The sequence below is a fragment of the Crassostrea angulata genome, chromosome 8, assembly GCF_025612915.1.
Source record: "Crassostrea angulata isolate pt1a10 chromosome 8, ASM2561291v2, whole genome shotgun sequence".
In the NCBI taxonomy this organism is placed as follows: Eukaryota; Metazoa; Mollusca; class Bivalvia; order Ostreida; family Ostreidae; genus Magallana; species Magallana angulata.
In genome coordinates, this window is record NC_069118.1 from 20,084,907 (window position 1) to 20,099,814 (window position 14,908).

The following is a 14,908-nucleotide window of genomic DNA, read 5'->3' on the forward strand; positions in this document are numbered from 1 at the left end:
CCATAGGACAAAATTTCGATGGTTGAATATTGACTAGAGCATCATTCTAAGCATTTATCATTCCATATTGCTTTTCAAAATATTTGTCCTTTTCGAGATATAATTGATCAAAGTTTTGGACTTCTGGCCCCTTTAAACCCCTATTTACGTAACGCATGATAACGTTTATATAATGGATAGTTCAATATATGTAAGATGAACATTTTTGCTTCTTTAACATATTACAAAATATTTCTTAATAAAGTGCTATTGAAGAAAGACTTTAGAGCCCCTTTGGCCCCTTAAATAAAGGGTCAGCCCCTTTTTCCTGACATTATATGAAAGGTCTTTTGATATTAAACATATTTTATTCAACAAGCGTTTAGAAATTCGTTACCGTTTTTAGCTATCTGGGATAGGACATTTTAGGGGCTGACCCCTTATCTCCTTATTGGGGCCAGATAACGAAACTTTTATAATTGAATATTGTTTAAAACATGATTCTAAGCATCTTTTATTCTATATTGCTTCTTAAAATATTTGTCCTTTTTTAGATATAATTGATCGAAGTTTTGGACTTCTTGCCCCTTAAAACCCCTAATTACGTAACGCATGATAAAATTTTTATAATGTTTAGTTGTATATGTGTAAGATGAACATTTTTACTTCTTAAATATATTACAAAATATTTCTCAGGAAAGTGCAATGGAAGAAAACTTCAGAGACGTGTTGGCCCCTAAATTGAGGGGCAAGCCCGTTTTTCTTGATGTCCACTGAAAGATCTTTTAAAAATAAATTTTAATTGTTCTACATGTCTTAACAAAATATTTTCGATAAAAAAGATACATAAAGAAAACCAAGAAAAATCACTACATTTTTTACATCTCAATATTCGGGTCCTGGCGAGCTTCGGCTACAATTCCTGAAAATTTGAATTTGATATTTCTTATGTCATTTAAGAGTAGTACGACGGACAATCTGAAGCTCCAAAAATCGCTTAAACGTTAATATCTCTGAAACGGAAATGACGTCATTAAATTAAAAAATTTCAAATAAGGTTTAGATCAATATCTATCAGATCTGAAAGTTTCTTGAAAATCGGCCGAGCCATTTCCGAGAACTCGCATGCACAAAATTTGTAAGAACTAGAGACGAGCTCGTTGCAAGCAACAATCAGGTTTTCCGTCGTAGCTGCGTCATACTTGTGACGTATTACAAAAAATTGATAGCTGACCATAGTACAATATTAGATGTGTAAACACTGAGAAACGAAGTATTATATTTCTGTGACCGCGTAGATTTTACGGTGATAGAGAATTCGTCTGGATCTGCATCGGTCGTATGCAGTACGAACCGGGTGAGGGAATGTTGGCGTAAAGTGTATAAGGTAAAAGGTTGGGGCGCGCTGTGGCCGTAAGCTAAAACGAAGGGTAGGTTTGCCGTATTCCCGAAGATCCACCAGTATACAGTTCCAGAGAAATAAACAGGCAATTGATGCAGGATTCCACATTATTGGACGAGACTCAACGATGGCAACATTATAACAATTTAACAGACAGACATGTTACAAACAAGTCGGATATGGCCAGAAGTGGCCTCCGGACTCAAGACTCTGGGAGAATCGGACGTGGCCGGGGCTGGCCGCCGTATTCCAGACTGCGCATTGACAATTGTACATAACTATTTATAAGAATCTTAACAATGAGTATAAATTGCAATTGACAGGTAATGATATGAGTAAGCTGAGTGAAAGGTTCACAGATATAAAATAATTAAATAAATTCAATGTGTCTTTGATGTCCAAGAAATGAAAATTTGATAATTGCATATTGTTGTTTTAAGAGATTAACAGTCCTTGAGACATGACACTCTGTCTCTTTGAAATCACATATAAAGTCTGAAAAGTTTCAATCACTAAATAAAAAAGTAACTATGTAAGAAATAAACTGTGAGAAAAAATTACGAAACAGATGTTGAATTTTACAGGTAAAGTAAAAAGAAAATTATAATTTAACAGTGCATTTTGCACGATGATACTACATGTTTATAAGCAAATACAGATCTTAACACGTTGTCTCTAGTTTGATTCGCCGCATTTTATTCACATAGTGGGACTGTGGTTATGCCCGGTACGAAGGTAAAAAGACCATTGGCAAACGTTTTACACGCATTTTTATCAAACGCAAGCGCCAATGAATCTTTTAGTATATATGCGGAGATCCTGGAAATTTTACAAGGGGTTTTGAAGAATAATTTTGTATTTTGAGGTGGGGAAACATGCGCGGATCAGAAAATTTTTCCGGGGTGGGGGTTGAAAAGTCAGACGGTTATTTGAGTTTGCCAAGGGATGTCCGAGGCATATTTGGTAGGTTTATAATGTACACGTAATTGAAAGAAATTTCGCTGGGGGGAGGGGAGTCTGGAACTCTTCCCCTTCTAGATCCGCGCACGGAGAAGACCGATGCCGGTAATTTTACTGTAATTTTAACCATTTTTATTTAATTATTCATGTTCATAATTATCAGAAAACCAATATTACCTTTCAAAGCAGTTAAAACTTAAAACTTAAGATACGAACCTTTTAGTCTCGGTGAGTATTGCGTCCGCGTACGAAAATAATGGAAATTTTCAAGAAATTCGGATGGACGATCTTTGTCCTAGGTCGTCCATCCGATTCTTTTTCTAACTAAAAGCTACAGACCTGCAGTTAGAGATTGTCAAACTCTTATTGATTATGTCAATTTGTTTGTCTCAAAGAATCATTTTTTAAATCAATAAAGGTTTACCTTAAAAAAAAAAGAAATCGGGCACAATTTTCAATGTTAGCAATTCACAATTTTATGGTCCAATAAAATTTCAAGAAACAACTCTTCATTGATTTATCCGAAATATTGCATGAAAAAATATTTACATCGCATTTTTTAAATTACAAACGGATATTCAAAATGAACTTGGATTAACCGCTAACAAACAGGCATAAAGAGAGACCGAGAACCAATTTTTTTTTCTCTCTTTTTTTTTACATCAAAAGAAATTCAAAAATAAATCAAAATATATTTTTTCTTTATATGCGTTAATGAAAATGTAGATCAGCAAGGGGTTCTTTTTCGTGCAAGCACCTACTTAACAGATTGTTACACCGGTCTACAACGATGACAAATATCGAAAAGGCAATATTGTGGGTGAAGGATGAATGTGTAGTTTGTTTTTTAAGTTTATTTTTGATACATGTAATTATATTTATCTGGATTGGTTATGTTTGTTAGTTTAGTTTGTTTTGTTTATTAAAGAGGGGAATAAAGAAATAAGTAATTTTCAAGCACGTAGCATCGTTTTTGAAAGTGTGGGGGGAGGGGGGACTCATTAAATAAATCTTGACAAGCAAAAAAAAAAAAAGAATTGAATTTTCCAAAATTTTTAAAATTTCACTCATAATTTCATGATTTTCATACCATTTTTTTCTACATGCTACCAAAATGGAGGGGGGGGGGGGGGGGGAGGGGGAGGGGGGGAGGGGGGCAACTCCATGATAATTCAATTTTTTTATGTATATTTTATAAAAATAGTTGCTTTGAGAAAAAGTTGGGAGAGGACATTTTTATGTCATATAACATGTGAAACTGATTTCATTCCACCCACAAGCTTGAAATAATGAAATAATTTTAATGCTACCAAAATGGGGGGGGGGGGGGGGCAATGAAAACAATATAAATAGACGTCATAAATCCCACATCAAACGACATTTTACCACTTGATTCTGCGCGTCTTTTTAATGAATTTATAAACAGCGGCAAATTCTAAAATGTATTTTTCAAGGTAATGTTAGCTGCAAGTCTGTAGACCTTGTATGAAAAATTTCGGATGGTAGTCAATTTTTCCGGGATACAGACCGAACGGGACATATATGCAGCTAAGGTAACTAAGAATGATTCCAATAAAATACTTTGTTGAGTAATGCAAGCTTTTAAGAAAGCAATACTTATATTTGTCTAAAATATAACACCCAAATACTTCGTCTTACATTCGCTATTTGTAGAACAAGCAGAACCAGTATCAGTCTGACCTGCCTCACCATATACATTGTTGGACTTTTATTGCCCTAGCATTGCATTGCTCTGCATGTACACAATTTCTTTTAAAAATTAAACACTTAAAGTGTTCATCTATATGGCTACACATAACGTACACACGTGATTCAAAATAACCCAGACGGAAAACGGTAAAGAATTCAGTCATTGGGTCTTCGTTTCACAGAACTTGTAAGAAAACACATTGTGGGTCTGAATGTTTGTTGATATGTCAATCTATCAATATACAGTTTGTTAATTATTTTTTTGCTTTTTGCTAAGGCTACAGCGTATTTGATGAACATTGAACAACATTTTTCCATGCCACTTTTTTCCATGGAAGATAGCGAATTCAAGTATAAAGCATTTATAAAATTTATTTAATTACCTCTTTAGAATTGTGCATGGAATAAATAATTTATAAGTTGCTGCTGAAGGTTATTTGGTATTTTCGTTTGTAGATGATGTGCAAGTAAAAAACCTGAAACGCGGGGCAAGTCATAATTAATATCCCTAATAACCGTAACTTAAAACTAGCGGCTTTGGATTCAAATATTATCGTATACGAATATTAAGTTTACTTTTTAAAATCATCTTCACGATGATAATTATATTATATCCATCGCAAATCAGTATTTTTTTTTTTTTGCTTTAAAAGAATTGTTCTATCGGGAGCAATCCCGCGTTCGTTTAAATTACCAGCGTACATTTGTCATGTCAGTAATACACATTGTGCTTTATATGACGGCCGTGTATACGTATTGTAGAAATGTTGAGTTTAATTACCATGCATTGAAACCATTTTATTAACACATCTCCCAGTACTGAAACAATTCAAAATGTCTCTGTTACAGTAACACAGTGGGGCGTTTAATCGTGTACGTCCAGCTCTACAAGCTAGCGACTCTCCTATCGATCTGTTACCTGAGTCTCGTAATGCATCTAAATATAGACAGGGGCACAGTTATGAAACAAACAACAAAAATAAGGTCAAAGAGGTTTATCTATGTGAAATGAAAATGTACATATGTATAAAAACATTTGGGAATTTTATGTGGAATTATTTTTGCGCGCTACATGTATCATTTAGTGCATTACAAGAAGCCCTTTCATAACCTCATAAACGTGCGCACCCCCACAAAAAATGGACCGAACTGACAACAATTGTTTGTGCAAATACTGACTATAAATTACGAAAACATTAAATTGAATACTATAGAAGGATTCAAAATTAATTTCTTTACAACTTTGCTTCAATAATCCATTAGAATTGTTTATTCCTTTTTAAGTTATTGACAAGAAACTTTGGACGCCTCTAACTCCCTAATCATAAGGGTCAGCCCCTTTTTCGGTATACCAAATGAAAGGTCTGGGTAAGACCAAGAACTTTTAAAATACATGTTATAACAAATTTTTATCAGGTAGAAAACTAACACGGGAAATACGCGAATTTCTTTTGATTTTTTTTCTTACCATTGTTTCAACATCTAAACCACCCCTTTTATTTGCATTTAAATAATAAATGAAATATATCTCGCACAAATTCAATGTATTAGCTTCCAAACCAGCCAATCTTTTAGACTCTGCCAATCATCATTAAAGCTAAACCCCCTGGACAAACGAAGTCGTTAAATTTTACTAAAAGGGGAATAACTCAGAACCGGATAGGGATTTTCCTCAACTAAAATATGCAACGACAACATCACGCGGCATGTTATCAGTCCTGAAAATTTCAAAACAATCGGTGAACAAACGAGCGAGATATTACGGATCAAAGTTGGCGTCTAGAAGAAAAAAAAAATAATAAGAAATTTGAAAATTTTTCAGAATAATAGCAAGGTTTTCCGCTGAGAGCGGAAAACCTTAAAAAAAAAACCCCAAAATAATGATAATAGGGAAGAAGAAACCGAAGAAAAACAATAAGGTCTTCCGTTGGAAACGGAAGACCTTAAATATAAACGCGGGTATGATAAGGCAACTCTAAGCGATCGATTGAGTAAAAATTCTTCTGATCGATATGACGTCACACTAGGCAGCATGATGTCATATTTTACTCAGACACCACATGTCAATTTTAACTTTATCTCTGGTTTAAATTATAAAACAACAATTATGAAATAAAAGGGTCACTAGTAACTCTATTAACTGAATATATATTCGATTTCTCTGTTTTGCGTATAATTATCATTGATGACGTTACAATCATGTTTCACAGAGAAGATCAATGTCGGAAGACAAATCATCGCAATGAAGTGTAAACAATGCCGAAAAAAATATTTATTCAATACAGTTACAGATTTAAATGAGAGTAAGTTAGGATATAATTAGGATAATACAGGCATAGATATTTTGTTTTATCAGCGAATGTTATAAGGTAAACAGATAGATATTTATATGGTTCGACCCGCCTTTCCTCTGTCAGTGTGTACAAAAAGGCAAAAGTTTAACAATACCCCGAATATCATGAAAGATGAATTTGGTAAATATCAAAAGTATAAGACCTACAATACTTAAAAAGTGCCTCTATGCGATTATAAATAGGATTCTAGCAGTAATACTGATAAAAATGAACTAATTGCCGATCGAATTATTGTATCATATATACAAATGAACTTCGGGGTAGTGTTACACTTTTTGATGATTTTTTAAGGTAACAAAGTGATCTATTTTTAACTGTCACGTGCATGGCACGGCAGCTTCAAAGATTGAGTCAATTCCGAAGTAGAAAAATAATATCTCGGTGAAATTTCACTTGGTATTAATATCCAGCAGTGTTTTCATAAAACAGTTTTAAAATTTGTCATAATTTTGACTGTCATTAAACTCAGAGGTGCCTTAACCTACCCTAAGAATACAAAGCGAAACAACTACCTTTTACCGATCCATGCATTTTATAAAGCGCATTCTTACTAAGAAATATATACATGTATACACAAAATTTAAAGCAAAAGGAATTTAATTCGCGGTCAAGGGGTTGTCAAGGGGTTGTGAGCGGACTTTATTCCATTTTTAAATTTTACATTAAACGACCTTTTGTTTCCAACCTATATTGATATATGTAAATACATTTATATGCGATTGAACAGCAGAGTTCTGACTGCTTTTAAAATTGCGTCCATGCATAACATGATTTGTTAAATTACATTTATAACAAGGTACAACGTGTAAATGCAATTTGTATTTAATATAAAAAAAGGTCTGTACATGTACGTTAAAAAAAGTTCAGAGTCAATTGATATCGAATTCAAAAATCTTTTAATCGCTGCTCTCTTGATTATCTTTGGGTGGGGGTCTTCGTCGGTTGCAATCTTCATCATCAGCATCGCATGGTGGAGGTGGTCGACGTTGACCACGTGGTGGAGGTCGTTGACGTTGACCATCTTCATTATCGCCATCACGTGGTGGGGGTCTTCGTCGATCGCCACTTTCTTCATTTTCACGTTCGTCACGTGGTGGGGGTCTTCGCCGTTTGCAATCTGCATCATCAGCATCACAGGGTGGAGGTCGTCGACGTTGACCATCTTCATTATCGCCATTTCGTGGTGGGGGTCTTCTTCTATCACCACTTTCATTTTCTCGTTCGTCACGTGGTGGGGGTCTTCGACGTTGACCATTTTCATTATCACCATCACGTGGTGGGGGTCTTCGCTGTTGACAGTCTGCATCATCAGCATCACATGGTGGGGGTCGTCGACGTTGACCATCTTCATTATCACCATCACGTGGTGGCGGTCTTCGTCTATCACCACTTTCATTTTCACGTTCGTCACGTGGTGGGGGTCGTCGACGCTGACCATCTTCATTATCACCATCACGTGGTGGGGGTCTTCTTCTTTCACCACTTTCATTTTGTCGTTCGTCTCGTGGTGGGGGTCTTCGACGTTGACCATCTTCATTATCACCATCACGTGGTGGAGGTCTTCGCTGTTGACAGTTTGCATCATCAGCATCACATGGTGGGGGTCGGCGACGTTGACCGTCTTCATTATCACCATCACGTGGTGGGGGTCTTCGTCTATCACCACTTTCATTTTCACGTTCATCTCGTGGTGGGGGTCGTCGACGTTGGCCATCTTCATTATCGCCATCACGTGGTGGGGGTCTTCGTCTATCATCACTTTCATTTTGTCGTTCGTCACGCGGTGGGGGTCGTCGACGTTGACCATCTTCATTATCGCCATCACGTGGTGGGGGTCTTCGTCTATCATCACTTTCATTTTGTCGTTCGTCACGCGGTGGGGGTCGTCGACGTTGACCATCTTCATTATCACCATCACGTGGTGGGGGTCGTCTTTTATCACCACTTTCATTTTCACGTTCGTCACGTGGTGGGGGTCGTCGACGTTGGCAATCTGCATCATCGGCATTGCATGGTGGGGGTCGTCGACGTTGGCCATCTTCATTATCGCCATTACGGGGTGGAGGTCTTCGTCTCTCTCCCTCTTCGTTATCCGCAACGCCTAAATGATGACATATCAAAAATTGTCAATAGCTTTACAAATTTTTATTCGCTATTTTCTTTTTTCAAATACATATTTACCTTTTGATTTTGATTGTTTAAAAGGGCGCCATGGTCTAGGCCATTTCTAGACTATATTAATCTCTTTAGAAAGAAAAGCTTTATATAAAGAATGGAAAATAAAACAAAAATATTCAAATTCAAAGCTAATATAAATCTTTTCGTACGAAACAAAATATTTTCATTTTTTTGAACTATTACACTCGTTTTATATTTACGATAAATGTAAGCTCATTCTATTTTTGCTTTTTTTAATTTTGCCTCTTTGCTAAATTTTCAAAACAAATCAATTGTCGCACTTTTAGATAATGACGGAGGATATATTTTGTTAACACTTTTTGTTTTAGGTAATTTTATCATTGTTTACAAAAATGAAAGACATTGAAAGAATAAATGAATGAATGAATAGATCAATCAATGTACTAAAATGTATTTGAATAAGTAAAACAAGCAAGTATTAGTTACCTCGCTCTTCTAGATTTTCTAGGAGACGTTCAAGACGACCCAATGCATCTACAAAAACATACGTATATGAAGCGATTGATTAAAAGGACAATGTTTAACCATCAATGAACCTCAACTGAATATCATATTACAGTTCTGTCTAATATCTATCATTATTTGGTTTAAAACTAAATGAAAACCAAGAAATAGTTACGTCATATTTTACCTTTTCCTTCTCCATTCTTTGGTCTCTGTTAAAATTCAAGCATAATGATTAACTAATATATTGAATTTGTTTTTCAAAAAAATTCTTATATGAAGCTTATTTAAAAAAATATTTACAAAAGGAGATTTGGAAATTTTAAAAAAGAGGCCGATAGACCTTAATGGTCACCTGAGTAACATAAGAAAAATTATATTATTGGAAAGACGACCACCTCCCTGCCCGAAATTTTTTTAAAAAGGACTATGAAACCTATAATTTTAGCGAAAAACTTAAAGGTCATTCAAGAGAGAGATACCTGATATAAAAAAGGGGAACCAGTCTGATAGAAAATAATTTCCCCATATTGTTTAACTTTCGATATAGGTATTGGTTTACATGTGTATTTAAAACAACCACCAATCCGCTATCCCCCATCCACATGGGCAGACAGATTCTCTCTCTGTGGACATTTAAACAAAAAAGCTTGAAAAGCTACATCGTATTACTCACTTCTATTATTTTATATCATCAAAGATGACATAATGTTTTTTTTAATATGTATTCAGTATTTATTAAACGTCAGTCGACGTTTTACGAACATTATATACATTAACACTAAATGGCCATTTTGGACATACCCTGCATCAAAAACCCTACACTATACAATATATCAGTGATTTAGTCCCTACCTAGATTCAAATCCCTACATTGAAACATGAAATTTAAAATTTTGATGGATGGTTTATTTCCTTTCTGTATATGCAGTTGTTATCAAGTATCAACAGAAGTAAGGAATACGATTTTTTAAAAAAATATAAAATGCATCAACACTATTTGGATACAAAAAATAAGAATAAAGTAAAATCCATTTCCAGAAGAAAAAAATAAAGATGTTGTAACTAATCACAATGAAAAAACTTACCGGTCTTGCCTGCACGAGCAGGCACCCGCACAAAATCGCTAGGCAGAAGAGGGTAGCCTTCATCTTGTTTCTACAATCTCAGTTAAGGCCTGCGCTCTTTATATACTGTACAGGGTGCGCGAAATCGTGACCATGTTAAATCGCCTTACGGAGGATTCCATTGAGTCTAAATGTTTAAGAGTCGTCCTTTGAAATATTGTTCTTGTTCTTGTAAGTTTTTGTTAGAATCATGAGAAAATTTGACCGTAACACTTGCACAGACAATAGATTTTGAAACACGGGTAGACAAATATGAGATTCGCATCGAGGTTATAACTTTTTTTTAACAACACGACCATAAAGCGTGAACGGTCCTTCAAAAAATATGTTCTGACGTAGAATTTATTTGTGCTTTTGATCACAGCTATTTCTTTAAGCTCCGACCTTTAGTATTGTTTGACAAAATTACTACAATTAAAATATTTGAATTAGGAAAGACCAAGATCGATGAAGGATTCAAGACAAGAAAGTGAATGACCCATCATGTAATTTGTCCAATTGTGAATCTATAGATAAGATAAGATCATCTCTGTGGCACAAGATTAACAATTACTTCCCAAACATTATTACCAAGTGCAGTGGGTTCAATTATTTCGAGCAATCCACCGTAACCTAAATGCTCGTTTTTGTAAATTTCGACAGGTTAAAATCATAGTATTGCATATAATAATGCTTTCTATTTAAAGTTATTTTAACATCTTTGGTTTTTGCTTGAAATTTTAGTAACGGACTACAAATAGGATGTGATAAAATAAGATAATATAATCTTTATGTCCCTCAAATTAATAAAGCATATTGTTTGCTCAAACTCATGAATACTAGTAATATAACTGAAACAAAACAGTTTTTTACATATCTGCATATTTATAATGGACAGTTATAAATTACGGCAGTCCATAGCAAATAAAAACAATTCTATGCAACACAAATGCAACAATTAACGTAATATGTTTCAATTCTGCAAATAATATCTTTTGAAAACTTGTAATATGAAAAAGCCGATAAGAAATAAAAACTGTAATTACGAGTCTTAATTTTCAAATGACATAATCGTTGAAACAAATTTTCAAAATGTTTTTCAGCACATGTTCTCTCTGTCTTCCAAAAGGGGTAAAACAGCATAAAACAATTTGAATATCATAGCTTTTTGTAGCCCTATTACAAATAGACAAATTTTGTAGTTTTCATTGATGAAATCTGTACGGAAAAGTTTAACAATCTTTATGAGAAATGCTCTTTATTACCATCTGCCACAGTTTGTTAGGGATTTACTTAAAATGAAATTAATACATCGACCTCCGTGCAAGAATAGAGAGCGTTTAGAAGATGTAAAAACCTTTTCATACCTCGGAAGCATTAAAACAATATCAGGAGATACTGATGAGGACATTACATTAAAAATCACATCAGTCCGTTATGTGTTTGCTATCTTAAAACCAGTTTGGACACCTACCATATAATCAATAAAACAAAGTTCAGGATCTTCAACAAAACTGTAAAATCAGTATAACTATATGGATCAGAATGCTAGAAGCTCCGGGAAGACCTCACAACGAAACCGAGAGTGTTCGTTAATCGATGCCTAACGTTCCTATTTTAGATCAGATGGCCAAGGGTAGTATCTAACAACGATCATATAGAAATGAAAAGAAGGATGACATTTCTTTGGAAAACACTGATAGGAAGTGAAGAGGATTAGTCATGTGCGTCATGTACTGGATCCCCAATATGGCCCCACCCTTTTCAAGATTTTGAATTGAATAAATTTGAATCTACATCATCCGAGGTTGCTTTCACTAAATTTACAGCTTTTCTAGGCAAATGGATTTTTTTACAAGAAGATTATTAAAGATTTTTCCATATATAACTCTATGTAAACTTTTGTTCCCAACATATTCCTATGTAAAAGTTTAACCCCAATTGTGACCCGACCCTAATACAAGAGGTCATGATTTCAACTACTTTGAATCTTATCTATCTGAGGATGCTTCCACATATGTTTCAGCTTTCTTGGCTGATTATTTTCTAAAGAGAAGATTTTTAATTTTTTTACCCTAATAGATTTAATCCTATGTAAAAGTTTAACCACGGTTGTGGCCCCCACTCTACTCCCATGGGTCATTATTTTCACAATGTGAATCTGCACTACTTCAGGATGCTTGCATCTAAGTTTCAGCTTTCCTGGCTGATTAGGTTTTGAGAAGATTTAAAGATTTACCCTATATATTCCTATGAATAAGTCCCCATCGTGGCCCAATCCAACCACCGAGGGTCATGATTTTCACAACTGTGAATCTATTCAATCTGCTGATGCTTCTACACATGTTTCAGCTTTATGGCTGTTTAGTTATGAAAATATATATATTCCTATCATCCCCATTATGGCCACACCCTACCCCCATTGGTCTTGATTTTCACAACTATGAATCTACACTACTGGAGGATGCTTCCAGCTTTCCTGGACAAATAGGTTTTTTGGACCTTTCTCAAAAACGTTCAAGAATTCATAATAATCTCTCTTTGAAAAAGAGTGTGGTCCTTAAATTTGAATCCCCTTTACCTAAGGGTGCTTTGTACCAATATTGGTTAGAATTAGCCCAGTGAGTCTAGAGAATATGTTGAAAATGTGACAAGTTTACAGTCAGACGGACAGACGGACGACAGACAAAATGTGATCAGAAAAGCTCAGTTGAGCTTTCAGCTCAGGTTACCATTTTTATCATCTTAAAATTTGTATGAATTGTTTAAAGCCATTAAATAATGCATGTGTCTGCTATAATGTTATTATATTTTTCAAGATGTTATTGTTCTTCATTCATTTTACCAGCGCTGCGTAAAATTAAGACTGTAACATTTTTTTTGATTTCTCCAAGCACATAAATGCAAAAGTATTTGATAATCTAACAAAAATTCCACTAACATACACTACACTAATTGAAATAAAGCCCAATTTAAGTTCAAATCTTTATGTTTTTCTTATTTTATTGTTAATAGGTCTACCACTGGATTAGGACTACTAATTAATGATAGTTACAACGCAAAAACTACACCACAAAGAGTAAAATAAAATGAAGTTGATAAAGTTTACAAAATTTAGTCGGAAAACTGCATTAATTTAGAAATTGACTTGAAAGATCTTTATAAAAAATAAACAAAATTGTGGTTGTCCGATAGGCGCAATATCATACTGGATTCGTGTACTTTATTTAATTGTTTGTCTAGCTTTGTTTGTTCATGAAGAAAGGGGAAACAATATTGCTGTGGTGAGTGAAATGATTTGGATTTAGCAACTATCATTCAACAATTCAGCTATTATTTTGTTTCTTTTCTGTTGTCGTCATCTCATTTTGACGAAAAAAATGAATGTGTTAGTTAAAAAAAGATACTTTAAGCTATAATAAGTGCATTTTTGAAATCGGAAAATTTTGAAGACTCGTTTTGAATAGAAGCTGCATTGTTTTGCAATCATGAGATTAAAATAATAGACGGTACTCAAATTTTTCCTTTTATACAATAAATCTAGTATATACAACAATATATCGTTCAAATCATATTTATCAAGAATGCTTAAATCATATTTAAAATAATCATTACTTTGTTTTATTTTGCAACATGAAAAAATTCATAAAAATGAATTAAAATGCATCACAATTTAACGTACTAACACAATTGCCTAATTGAAGATATCTGTACATGTCAATTGTCCAGAATTTTCCCAAGGACTTTTCATATTCAGGAGCCCTCGTTATACATGACCGGCAGTCATTGTTTTTGCCTATGATATTATTGACACTCTCGACAACTCTATGAGAGGGTATTAGTGAAGTGCTGACCATTAAATCTCTCAATATTTTCCCACCTGTTGATGTTAAATGTCTTAAACATTGTGCTTTTTGAGTCAATATTGTGAGGACCTTTAAGTCAAAGATCCTTGTTCTCACGAATACTGGGCGGATTTAAATCATGTGTTCATAAAGAACTGCGCTAAGTCGACTTTGTGCTTTAATGTGCCGCTAAACAAACCAAAACCTGAATATTTTGCGAAGGGATCATTTTTAGCTGATCATAAATTCTTACAGAACCACATACTAAAAACACATTTTTATAATGAAGTCAATAATATTTTGGAGAGTATTTGTTTGGTTTCAAAAATCGAGAGAACTCAATATCTGTTGATGTAGTTGTAATGTAAAGGTAACAAACATCATTACATGATAATCAAGTTGTCTGCATCCGTTTTAGCTTTGAATAAGATAAAGAAAAATAACCGGTAATGTTTTACATTTATCTTGCAATTGGCTCTTATTATATATGTGTTTATTTGGTATGATGTCGATCAAGTCTTAATCTGATAACATGTGATAATTTGGAAATGGAAATTTAAAACACTTGAACGCCATCAGAATAAAAACAATATAATTATATGTACGTGTAAATATACCAGAGTTTTCATGATTCTTAAATTTCTAATTATTAATAAATATATCTGTAAGGGATGGCTTAGATGTGTTCAATTTTCTCCACTTTTTAAAATAATGTATTTACAACGTAAATCGAGCAATTTGCAAACGGTAATCATGGACAAGTGTTAAATTCCTTAAACTCTTCGTGACACTCTGCTAGACTAATTTCAATACAATTGAAATGAAAAGTTCTTAACAACAAAGACAATTTTTGCCCTCTTGTATTTAAAGACGTAAAATAACAAAACAATTTTTAAAATCGTACCTCCA

General features: G+C 34.0%; 1 protein-coding gene across 1 annotated transcript; it reads right to left on the bottom strand.

The window, feature by feature from the left end:
* Positions 1-7,211: 7,211 nt before the first annotated feature.
* On the bottom strand, positions 7,212-10,266 carry LOC128159339 (basic salivary proline-rich protein 4-like). The gene is made up of 4 exons (XM_052822397.1): positions 10,137-10,266; positions 9,236-9,260; positions 9,031-9,078; positions 7,212-8,506 (listed from the first exon to the last, which is right to left on the bottom strand). Exons 1-4 carry the CDS (start codon positions 10,197-10,199, stop codon positions 7,302-7,304), a joined length of 1,341 nt encoding a protein of 446 aa, XP_052678357.1. The 5' UTR covers positions 10,200-10,266; the 3' UTR covers positions 7,212-7,301.
* Positions 10,267-14,908: the final 4,642 nt, after the last annotated feature.

Coding starts and splice junctions, on each gene's coding strand:
- LOC128159339 (XM_052822397.1), bottom strand. CDS start 10,199: ATGAAGGCTACCCTCTTCTGCCTAGCGATTTTGTGCGGGTGCCTGCTC. Junction 9,261..10,136: donor TGCTCGTGCAGGCAAGACCG/GTAAGTTTTTTC, acceptor GAATTTTAACAG/AGACCAAAGAATGGAGAAGG. Junction 8,507..9,030: donor AGAAAATCTAGAAGAGCGAG/GTAACTAATACT, acceptor GTCATCATTTAG/GCGTTGCGGATAACGAAGAG.